This window comes from Orbicella faveolata, unplaced genomic scaffold, assembly GCF_042242905.1.
Source record: "Orbicella faveolata isolate gen_17 unplaced genomic scaffold, um_ofav_v1 contig_14, whole genome shotgun sequence".
In the NCBI taxonomy this organism is placed as follows: Eukaryota; Metazoa; Cnidaria; class Anthozoa; order Scleractinia; family Merulinidae; genus Orbicella; species Orbicella faveolata.
In genome coordinates, this window is record NW_028301541.1 from 5,131,121 (window position 1) to 5,143,236 (window position 12,116).

Consider the following 12,116-nt stretch of genomic DNA (forward strand, 5'->3'; position numbering starts at 1 on the left):
TTCCTTAACAACGCCACAGTACCACCGTGGTCACACAACTCACCTTAATATCTGTCACGCATTCTGTCATGACTTTGAGCTTCTTGGCGTTGACAACCTTCTTACACACACGTAAGATGCGACTCATCTCTCTTTTGCAATGCCTAATTGCCTTCTTGCGAGTTATTCCAGTCGGTGTTGGCCAGGTGGGGACACGATACTTAACTTTAGGAGGTTTAAAAACATAGTTTACAGAGTTCGGGTCGTAATCTCGATTGTCGGTTTTTCCGGGTTTCTTCGGATGAGGTCGAACTTTGATCGGTTTCACTGGTTTCCCTCCCTTGTCCGTATCTGGTATTGGTTTGACGTCACAGGTGTTGAAACGGCGGTTGCCCTTCTTGACGCATGCACAAGATGGTTTGACGCGTCGGCTTACAGATGAGATGCGAGGTGGAAGCCTCTCGAAGAGACTTTTACCAGGCTTTAACCTGAAAAGCCAAAATAATGATATTACGAATACATTAGAGCCTTGCCTTACGAAAACTTATGGTCGTCTTCCCTTGGTGTTAAATTTAACTTGAGAATGAAGGCTAGAACAAACGTTTTACACGTCATAAAGATCAATACAAACTAAATTTCTATTCACCAATAACTAGACTTAATTTTTGTTCTTATCCAGTTGCGACTTTCAGTAACCTCTTATGACTTAGTGGTACATTGTGTTTCAGTACTCTCAAACCATTATATCAATTGAGTCGAGTTATTGATCTTTCATATAAGACCAGCTTGATCTAGCAGCCTTTATAACCAATAAGTTAGGCAATGACTTCTTTGCTTCTAAAGTAAATCTTAGTTGCAGTTTTCCTTGTGGACCCGAGCTATCTTCCAGCTTGATCTAGCAGCTTTTGTAACTAAAAAGTAAGTAAAGCAAAGACTCGTTTGGTCCTAAAGTAAATCTAAGTAGGATTGTTGTTGTTGTTGTTGTTGTTGTTGTTTATCCAAGCAGCAGTTTTCCTTGTCGACAAGGCTATCCTCCTGTTACTTACATGTACTTCCTGGCAAACGTGTAAATGCCTTTTCCCTCCAGATCGTCACGTGGATTCCCGTTGTTGTTCCCGCAGAGTCCCACAGTAGCTGAGGTGTCTGCACCAGGGACTGTGACGTACAAACTCATTCCCCAGTATGCACAGTGAGCTTCGACCACAGCTCCTGACCTCATCATGACCTGGGAAATGACATCAAAAGACCAGTTACATTCAACTTCCAAACATGTTGCTTTCAATGAAACTGATATTACTTAAAACCAGGTAGGGTTGCAATAAAACCCCGCGTGTAAGAACCCGCACAGTAAGTTCTTCCGGTATTTTGGGGGTAGTTGTTAATTACCAGAAAAATAAATAAACTTGGGTTTGGTCCTTAAAATAATACAGTATTTATACACAACTGTATTACCTATTTTCTTGTAACATAAATTTGCAATCTTATATCACACTCTTCGGTGAAAATGTTTAAAACATAATTAAACTGTAACCCACATACAAGAACTAAAAACCCGCTTGATCTTGCTTGGCTAAACAGGTTTTTATATTCTTGGGTATTAAAATGGCAAAGGTTCTTAAATCACTAGGTTCTCACATGCGGGTTTTTACTGCACTGCATGGTCAATTGAAGTTCCCCGGGCTTTCAAGACAGACCTCATCTAGGCAAAACATGAAAATGAACTTTTGACTTCCGGTTGATTTGAGTGAAACAAAATAATAAAGAAGACGTCGCAAACCTTAAAACGCGTGCTTTGACCAGATCCATATCTTCGGATTCTCATTCGGTTGCCGAGAGGTCGTGGTGACTTCTGTACAACACGTGGACTGGTCCTGCGCCAAGCTCCGTTACACATGTCAATAGTCACCACGTCATTGTTCTCACGGATAGCCACACCGCAGTTACACACCACTCGCCAGCACGGCCAGATACGCGCATGTACCTAAAGAGAAAAAACACGAAAGAACATGTTTGACAAAATTTCCAAAATTTCCGAGAGAAGAGTTGAAAATACGACGTGTAGCGGAGTATTTTTGACGAACTTCGAGGTGTTTGGTGAAGTGGTTAAACACTGTCTTTAGTGTTTGATATATCTGCTCACTTTGAAACTAAAACAGAGGAAAAGCAAGGCACTGGCTTAAATACAACTTATCCAGTCAGCTGAAATAATACTGAGTCCGAAATACACGAAGGCATCGAGTGATAGCAAAAAAGAATTGCTCCCGGTTATTGTAAAACTCGAAAGAATCATACCTCGAAGTTCCTTCTCAGACTCTTCACCATAACGTAAGTTCCAGCGTTCCTCAAAATGTCGTAATACCTAACAAAAAGGTAAGCGCACAAAACAGGTAAATTAAAAGAAAAAAACCAAACAAAAAACAACAAAACAAGTAGTGCTAGTCCATCGCAAGGTTACCCCAAGCATCAAATTCGCTGGTACCCATTCATACACCTGGGTGGCCAGCATGGAGAAAGGTAGTGTGAGAATAAAGTGTCCTGCCTAAGAACACAACACAATGTCCCCGGCCAGGACTCGAATCCGGAACGCTCGGTAGATACAATGCAAATTTTTTTTTTTTTCCAGACAGATTGAATTCCTCCGCCTACGGAGTCAAGTCTCCACTGCTCAACTCATATAAATCTAACACATCTTCCAAGTCCTTGTATGCTATGAATAAAATCCTCAAATTTTTCCATTCAAATCTACTTTTAGTACTTTTTCGTTGTGCTGTTCATTTTTAATAGTTATTACAGGCAAGTCGAAATGTTTGAAAACGTTCTATAGTTGTACACATACACTGACGAATGATAGCAAATCTGGCTTACTTGTTATCAAATGTTCGATAATGTGGGTCTCCAGTTCCCTGACATTTCTTGAAGCCTCGGTTGGATGTTATGACCTACAATTCAAGAATAGTTTGGATGATCTCGACGCCCATATGTTTGGGATAAAAAAGCAAACCAACAAACTTTATCATAGCTGAAACTGGTCACCTTGCAAAAAGATACAAAACAAGCAATTTGGATCATTATAAAGCACTGCACGTCAGCAACTTGCATGCAGTTGTACTGACCAATCTCAACATGCTCTGTAAAAAAAAAACCTGCATGCCTCCCCCTCCCCCTCCCAAAAACACAAGACGAACTTATCTAAAAACAATCCTCCGATTTCTTCCGATTGTAAGCCAGCAAAAGTTTTTTTCTACGTCATTTTATAATAACATGCTCAGACACGTCTGATGTTCGTCTAGATACTGTAGCACTTGCTTTTTGTCTCGCCGTTATAGTCGACATGTTTTAAAGAGTTTCGATTTTTCTTTGCTGACCAGTTGTAAGACAGCTGAACGTAGCCATCTCGAACACTCCGCTATCTGCAACTCAAATTAATGTCTCTTGGATATGCTTTTCCAGTCATTACAATCTCGTACTCTCTCTCTCTCTCTCTCTCTTGCTATTTCGAACTACTTGTTTTTGTTTTCCTTGAAAGTTGCAGATAGCGGAGTTCAACAACAGTACATCATTCTAATATACAACAGAAATAATTTGGACGCAATGTAACCTCGATCATTTATAAATTGCAAAATAATACTTGCATGTACACACTAACAAAAGCAATGTAAAATCATTATTTACCTTGATAGGGGGAAGTCTGTATCCTTTCCAAAATCCACAGAGCCCAGGCGTGGATCTTATAGGGCTGAAGTGAATACGGATATTCTGCCTTTTCAGCTTTCTGAAATCACGCACAGGCTTCACGTAAAATCCGTAATTCTTCCTGTTTCTTTCAGTCAGCATCATCCGGCACCTGTCTGTTACAAAACGGGAGTGTGACTCAAGCTTTAGGCCTACAAAACATCTCCTTCGACCGCGGCATCTGATTGGAATAGAGGTGCGTAGTTTGATCAGTTTCCAGCCGGAGCTGTCTGTCATTGAAAAAGCCTTTGGATGAACCTGCAAGAAAACGACGGAGTAGTCAAAATCCAATTTCTCAATCTAATCGTATAGCTCAGAGAAATCTCGCGGTGTGTGGTGTGGAATTCGACTTCACAATTGGATTACTATCCACGGAAGCATTGCAATCATCTCTTGAAGTTATTCGATTCAAGGACAAATTATTTTTAAGGTTGGGTACTGAATGTAAATTTAACAATTTCATGCCGATCTCTAGTTTATGCGCGAAATTTAACGTGGAAATACAGTAGCAAATTTCAGTACAAAACATTACTTGGTGCTGAAAAAGTCAATCCACGGGAACAAAAGGAGTCATCTACTAGGGTAAGTAATGACGTACTATGAAATTCTCAGCGCTTTAATCATAACAAACAGCATGAAAAGAGCTGCGGATTGTCGAGGAGAAAGTGATGTTGCCATAAATTTCTGAAACTTTACCTTGATGCCTGCAAAGAAGTCTTTACTTCTCGTGGTCATTGTCCAATCCTTACCACTGGAGTATCGTGCCCTTACTTTGCATGCAACCTGAAACGAATCAGTCACCAAAAACACCATTACAATTCTAATTCAGATTGCAAAATAGAAAACACTGGCAAAAGAGTACAAACAGGGTTGAGAAAAGTATTTTGCTTTGTCTTGGGCATGCAAACAGTGTTTAATTTCATCCACACGAGAAAGAATTTTTCGTCATTCGATTCTTTAATTAGCAATTTGCCTTATTTCTTTTACTCGTGCGCTTGTTTCTCAGAACCATTTTTATTCTTAACAACAATATTTAAGATATGATTGGAACACCAATAAAGCAGATTCAGATACAAAAATTATTTTTTAGGAAGGATGTCTTTAGTTGAATTAACAGTCCTTTAATTAAGGGACCATTTAACTCTACTAACCGTTGTTCCAGCCTTGAAGCCATAAGTGTTTTCCAAGAGCTCAGCATGAGTTCCTCGCACGGTTTCTGTTTTGGTCACTCGCTTGTTCACAATCCATTGCACACGTGCAATGAATCGGCTGTTTCTTCGTCCGCGGATGTTGAAGTAGCAGCGAAGGGCAACCTTAGAACAGCCACGGCCAGGTTTAATGACAGGGCGCACGACAGGTCGGGAAATGACAGGATAATCTGACACATATCAATCAATCAATCAATCAATCAATCAATCAGTCAATCGATCGATCAAGCAGGCAAGCCAGCAAGCAAGTAGTCAGTCAGTCAGTCAGTCAGTCAGTCAGTCAGTCAATCAGTCAGTCAGTCAGTCAGCGTCCACGCATTTAAAGGAACTATGTCAGGGCTACGCAATTTTAAAAACGTAGCCTATTCTTTAAGCAGGTCTTTCGTACTTGTTCCTTGTTTGTTTTTTGTAACCTCTTATTATAATGTTCTTCTAACCTCGTTAATAACTATTTCGAAGTTTTTCCCAAATGAAAAAAAGTCACTTAACACATTCCAAAGAAGGTTCTTTTCAGAATTTTTGGCATTTTTTAGCCTTGAGCTTTGTGCAGCCATACAGTTATATAGTTGACGTTTCCACTCTCACCTGCACGACAACCGTACACCTCGACCCTCATAGATATGTGACCATGCCAAGATCTGGGGTTAAATTGTACATAGTGTCCGTTAACAGGCGGGTCGATTGGCTGTTCTACCAAGGAATATCGGTCAAAGTTGCCTCGGAACAGCTGAAATATTAAACAGATAAATTCTGTGAGTTCTGACTCTGCCCCCTTCCACCCCCCTGGAACCCCTCCTCCACCCTCCGGAAAACAACCCCTCCTCTACCCCTCCGAAAATAACCCCTCCTCTACCCCTCCGAAAATAACCCCTCCTCTACCCCTCCGAAAATAACCCCTCCTCTATCCCTCCGAAAATAACCCCTCCTCTACCCCTCCGAAAATAACCCCTGCTCCACCTCTTCCAAAAATAAGCAGTCCTCCACCCCTCCCGAAAATAACCCCTCCTCTCTAATTTAGGGAGCACAAAAAACATTGGATAATATGCTCGCACCTCACTTCAATGTAAGCCCAGAGTTCTTCGTATTTGCAACTGAAAATGTTCAGTCAATACATCCAAACTCAAGTCTGACTATATTTGAAAAACAAAAGTCCTTCTGGTAACATTATACTCTTCCTAAATTGAGCCATTCCCCCCAAATTGTCGTAATGTTCTGATCATTAACATTATCCCTACATTGACTGAGACAATATCTCCTGATTGAAAAGTTCGGTCTTTACGCTTCCATATAAATAATGAATAAATAATAAATTGCAATACTTAGAGAGGAAGCAACATCAGCCCTAGCTGGTTTTCAAGTGGGTCTTCTTTCCGGATCGATTTTGATTTTGGAAATGTTGGTTTTTCAGGAGGGAGGAAAACCGGAGAACTCGGAGAAAAACCCGCGAAGCAAGGCGAGAAACAACAACAAACTCAACCCATATATGACACCGGGTCGGAATCGAACCAAGGCCACATTTGGGGGAGGCGAGCACTCTAACTGCTGCTCGTAAAATATACCATATTAATAACACTGTTGTTTCGCAAACCTTAATCTTCCCTCCTTCCTTGATGGGTAAGAAAGTCCTTCCATTCTGACTGTAGTACAAATAGTAGGTCCTGACAAACTGGGTTGCATCATCCCTCCCCTGAGTGGTGACTTTTGTTATCCTGGTGGGTCTCCTGAGGTCGATCCGCAGCCACTGGTTTCGGTCATTACGTCTTGCACACCACGCGCCAACGAGACGGTGGACACGTCTTCAAATAAAACCAATTTTATGAACACACGATTTTTATCTTTACATGACGAAAATAAGCGATTTTTTAACATTCTTTTACGGTTATACCTTTTAATCCACCGTACGAAAAAATATGGCGACTGACACATTTACCCATAATTCTTGCCGCACGAAAACTTTACCAACGCTCATAAAAAAGTACAAAATAATTCTAACATCTTTAAACCTAGCATACAATGTGTCGTTAGCACAGGGACAAATATTGCAAATATATGATGTTCCTTGTACTTTATAGTCTGTGTAAGGTTCGCATGGTATTACGGTAAAATGTTCAGCCACCATCTTTTCTTTTTCTCTATAACCTTAGTTGTAGTATTCAAAATTTATTTGTGCAGCTTTTGCCGAGCCTATCACCAAAAACACTGACACGATTTTAACGTAAGACGAATTGGAAAATCCGTTTTGAAATTTAAACTCAAGCATATTGGCAAAATTCGAGGAACATTTCATTGTCAGTTTCCTTTGTAAAGTCAAATTTAATTTTTTTGCCATCACAAGGGTTGAGTTTCATTTCTACTTAATTACGATATCACAAATATAAAGTAACACGTGTGTCGAGGTCCTGAACAAAGCAAGTTAAAAAATGTACATCAAACTCTTGACATGTGCTGAGGACTTCTAAACCAAATTGCTAAGCACAGGTTCAGTTCAAGCAGTCAGTCTTGCCAGCGGACTTACCTCTGGTTAAGCCGAGCCCGAGATGGATTATGGTTCCCATCCCATGACGAGGAAGCTCTGATAGCATGATTTGGAATACGGCCATTTTGCATTCCAAGAGGTTGGAAACACATACGGAACATGGCTAACAAAGAACGAACAAATATAGTAGGTAAGCTAAGAGAAGAGCAGTGCGTACAAGTTATAAGAATCATAAAGACCAGGGCCGGGTTGTTCGAAGCCCGATTAAGCTAACCCAGGATTAGCAAGAATTTTGATTTCAGTTTGGTAACTTTTGGGTGCCGTTTTCTGTTTATATTGTTTGTCCTTCAGGTTTGAGTTTGAAAAATCTCAAACTACGTAAAACACAAGGAGTGAAAAGCATTTTTATACAAGAAAAATGGATACTTCGATTAACTTTTAATCCTGGGTTAGCGTTAACCGGCTTTCGAACAACCGGGCCCAGCGTAATAAGCCAGGTTCAACATATCAACATTCTAACATGGCTACGAGACTTTCAGGACAAACTTCTATATTTGGTGGTGTTTCCTTTGTATCCAAGTCTCTTATGGGAATTGAGGGGAAAAAAAAACTTCAAAAATTTGCAATTTTAACGTGAAAGCCACGGAGCCATGTTTCAATATTGTTATAGCGAACGTGACCTATTGAAACAAAAGTACCCTAGAACGGTATTGGAAAACTAACAGTCATTTAAATGGGAACGGTATGTTTAACGGTATGTAAGGTTTTACTTACCCTTATTGCAGCCATAAAGTTCCACTCGCATAGAGATATGGCCATGCCACTGTTTGGGATATATACGAACATAACGCGCTTTGAAACCGGGGTACAGGCGGTTATACACAACAGTGTTCCTGTCACTGTTACCAGGGAACATCTGTTAAAAAAAACAGACAGAAATAACCAATGAATGAATGAATGAAAGAATCAATCAATCAATCAATCATCAATCAATCAATCAATCATTCAATTAATCAATCCAGCAGTCAGTCAGCGAGTCTGTCACACAATCTGTCTGTCAGTCAGTCTGTAAGTCAGTCTGTATGTCAGTCAGTCAGTCTGTTAGTCTTTAAGTCTTAATCTGTCAATCTGTCAGTCTGTCAGTCACTCAGTCAGTATGTCAGTATGTCAGTCAGTCTGTTAGTCTGTAAGTCTGCGAGTCTGTCAATCTTTCAGACTGTCAATCTGTCAGTCTGTCAGCCTGTCTATCAGTCAATCTGTCAGTCTATCTGTCAGTCTGTCTGTCTTCCAGTCAGTCAGTCTGTCAGTCTGAGGAATAATCGAGCTCACGAAGGAAGACTCTGTTCACTCAGGAAAACAAAATATACATATGAGGCTACTTACGAAAGACTAAATGACAAGCAAATGAGTTTTATTACATTTAGTTTTTACCTGAACTTTTCTGTTGATGCTGTAAAACTTAATCTTATTGCCAAACAAGCCGTAGCTAATCTCGTATTTCTTCACCCATTGGTTGGCGTCGTATCGTCCTTGCGTTGCACAAGCAACAACCTTTGTGACGTAACCAAGATATATCTGCAGCCACTGGAACACGTTGTTATATCGTGACGACCAAGCACCAGTGCCTCCGCGGTTGAGAATATTTAATCGGGCTCTGTACGGACCATGTCGCCTATCCCACATGGAAGAAGCTGTCATGGCATTCTTTGAAATACAACCATCTTCGAGACCCAGTGGAGCCCCACATGCACCTAACAAGGAACAAATGAACATTACAGTGTGATCATTACATGCTATGGGACGTGCGATTCCCTTATGAAAGGGTCGAGGATGCGCGTCGGACAATTTGAATTAAGCCCCTAATGGAGCCCACGCTAGTTGAACGGACTCGAGAGAGCGGCGGAAATCGAACTTAAACGTAAATGAGAGTGTTTTTCATTGTTATTTCTTCGAGTGTACCCTAAAAGATACTTTGACAGCTAAAAATAGTGGCCTTCGTTCTGAAAACTCTAAGTGAGACCAAAATCCTAGATGTACACCCCTCAACAAGACGACAAGCACCTCCGACAATTTCGTATGGGAGTTCCCCCAGGGGGGACATCTGTTAGACAGCACTTTACCAGCAGCCATTACTGTACTTACCTAGAGCACAGCCAAACACCTCCACGCGCATAGAGATGTGACTTCTCCAGCCCCACGGATGGAATCGGAGGAAGCGAGCACGAATAGACGGGATGATTGAGTTGTACACTATAGTGTTTCTGTCACGGTTGCCACGGAAATACTGCAAAGAAACTCAAATGTTACTGCATTGTAAACATGAAATACAACACACAAACTGGTCGCTAGGTCAATTCTGGCCCTCTCTCTGTAACGCAACGCTACTCCCGGGAACGTTAAGTGACATAGGACCAGAACTCGACTAAATGGTTAGAGTTTACTAATCAAATGGTAATCTGATTGGATGAGCTACCCCAAATTATTTTTCTCACCTTATCTCGGGAGTTCTTCCTGTACCTAGCAAAGTGCACTCCATCCACACTGAATGAGAGATAGTACACCGTCACCCACTGACTTGCCATGGCTCTACCTTGTGTAGCAACACGTATGATCTTAGATATTCGGCCAAGATCCAGCTGCAGAAATTGGTGACGATTGTTGTACCTTGGGGATAGACAAGAAATGATTAAAAACTGAAGGGGCGACTTGCACCGTTTACAAAGTTCTGTATAATTGGCTAAACGAAACAATAGGTTAACGACACAAACAATACCTCTAGGCCTAGGAACAAAAGAGGTACAGATTAACAATAAAAACAGATGTTTTAAAGAGGTGCAGGGCAACTGAAACTAAAACGTGATTGTTGAAAAAGTGGTTTTTAAAGGAGCTTTGTCACGATGTTTTGAGTTGTTTTTGTTATATTGAAGGAAACTTGAAAATAATAGTTTACCAAGAGAGAAAAACACCAAAGAGATAATAAAAAACCATAAAGGAACAAGGATGGTTAAGGATAGAGAATATTAACAAGGATTACAAATGATGAACTTGAAAACTTTAGGCTAAAATTTTCAAGACGCGCAGGACAAAATGGTACTTGTTATGTCACCCCAGTTACTTGTGGGACGAGAGTGGGGTGGGACAAAGCTTCCGTTTTCTAGAGCCTGCATTACCTGGCTGACCAAGCGCTCTGGTATCTGCCCATGCGTCGTGCATTAAGCCTGGCTAAATGAGGACCGTGGAATTTGTCCCACATGGACGACGCTGTGATGGCTGAATTTTTAATGCCTCCCGTCATCATGCCAAGAGGTCGATTACACATGTGACCTGCAAAAAGAAAAAGAAATTCATAAAAAAATTGGTGAAATTTAACACTCGCTCCATGGACAGCGAGAAGTTCTATCGTTAAAAGTGAAAATAGTCGTTTCCATTTACATTACCTGCAAAAACTTTCGGACGATTATAATTTCGGACAAAAAAAAGCGTCCGAAAATAAAAAAGTCCGAAATTTTGAAGCGTCCAAAATTTCAAACGTCCGAAACATTTACAGTACAGTATAACATTTTTAAGTTGCTTCAAAGCTCTTAGGTTCCTTTATGAGGCGAACTCTAGCTGAGAAACTGATTGAGATACGTAACGGCTCGATAGAATTTGTGTCATTTACGCCTCGGTTCATGCATATCTCTAAAGCCACGAGGTTGCAGTAAAACTATCGTTTTTACAGATGTTGCTTCAGTTCAATTCGTGTTTTGTAGGCGTAAATTTACTTTAGCTTTGTTTGCTCACAGTGTCCGAAATTTGTCCGAAATGAGATAAAAAGTGTCTGAAAATTAAACGTCCGAAATTTAACGTGCGAATTTTTTTGGAAGTATGCAATTTTTTTTAAACAAAATATGGTTGAACTGAATCAAGTAAATTTCAGTGTTAGGGGTTAATCAAGGTTAACTAACGTTAACTAAGGTTTGTAAGTTCTTCTTAACTTAAACCCCTTCTTTCATTCAATCAAAAAAGGAAATCATTGATTAATGTAGGTCAGAGTTGCAAAGTTTAATTCGTAGATGAAATCCTAAATTGCAACTCTTCAAATCAAAGCTATTGAGCAGTACTTTCAGGTTTTCATGTTCACTTTTAAACCAAATCAAAGTAAAACTCTAAGTTAAAATGGGTTCACTTACGAAGTGACAAGTTTTTTTCCCAACATTTAGTATTTTTACCTTTACTGCAGCCATACAACTCAAGTCTCATAGAAATATGACCATGCCAAGTTCTGGGATAAAGTTTTACAAAGCGAGCACGAATCGGTGTCCGGAAGCGACTGATAACCACTATCTGCCTCTCAGAGTTTCCTTGGAAAACCTGTTTGGAAAAAAGTTTAAATCAACAAGTAAAGCTATGCAGTTGAGAACAAGTATTTGTTAATGTGTGATATTTTCAGTTGTTTGACACATGGATAGTCTTTACAGAAATAAAAGGAAAACAGCTGATTTCATAACTTCATGAAATTTTATTTAGTGGTGCATGTTAATTATAGAAAACCACACACTCACATTCGCTAGGACTAAGTAGAAACACAATTACTCTTACATCTCAACCAATTTATACCTTGTACACCTCCATCATGTCAGGTCAGGACAGAAAAAAAAAACCCACTACTCAAGATGTAATGTCAATTCAGTGCATGGAACCTGGAGAATTGACCTTTTCGCCTTTGAAGTATGCCAAAC

General features: G+C 40.2%; 1 protein-coding gene across 1 annotated transcript in view; it reads right to left on the reverse strand.

Annotated features, from left to right (window-relative positions):
• LOC110068486 (uncharacterized) overlaps positions 1–12,031 on the reverse strand; it is a 36,780-nt gene extending 24,749 nt beyond the window's left edge. The window contains exons 1-17 of the mRNA XM_089286304.1: positions 11,607–12,031; positions 10,566–10,719; positions 9,888–10,059; positions 9,538–9,679; positions 8,827–9,146; positions 8,170–8,311; positions 7,435–7,558; positions 6,508–6,715; positions 5,505–5,646; positions 4,863–5,089; positions 4,408–4,494; positions 3,652–3,969; positions 2,845–2,918; positions 2,272–2,338; positions 1,757–1,960; positions 1,026–1,204; positions 44–467 (exon numbers count right to left, since the gene is read on the reverse strand). Coding sequence (XP_089142430.1) covers positions 44–467; positions 1,026–1,204; positions 1,757–1,960; positions 2,272–2,338; positions 2,845–2,918; positions 3,652–3,969; positions 4,408–4,494; positions 4,863–5,089; positions 5,505–5,646; positions 6,508–6,715; positions 7,435–7,558; positions 8,170–8,311; positions 8,827–9,146; positions 9,538–9,679; positions 9,888–10,059; positions 10,566–10,719; positions 11,607–11,637 — 3,015 coding nt within the window. The 5' untranslated portion in view covers positions 11,638–12,031. The remainder of the gene's footprint in view (positions 1–43; positions 468–1,025; positions 1,205–1,756; positions 1,961–2,271; positions 2,339–2,844; positions 2,919–3,651; positions 3,970–4,407; positions 4,495–4,862; positions 5,090–5,504; positions 5,647–6,507; positions 6,716–7,434; positions 7,559–8,169; positions 8,312–8,826; positions 9,147–9,537; positions 9,680–9,887; positions 10,060–10,565; positions 10,720–11,606) is intronic.
• Between the last annotated feature and the right edge of the window lie 85 nt (positions 12,032–12,116).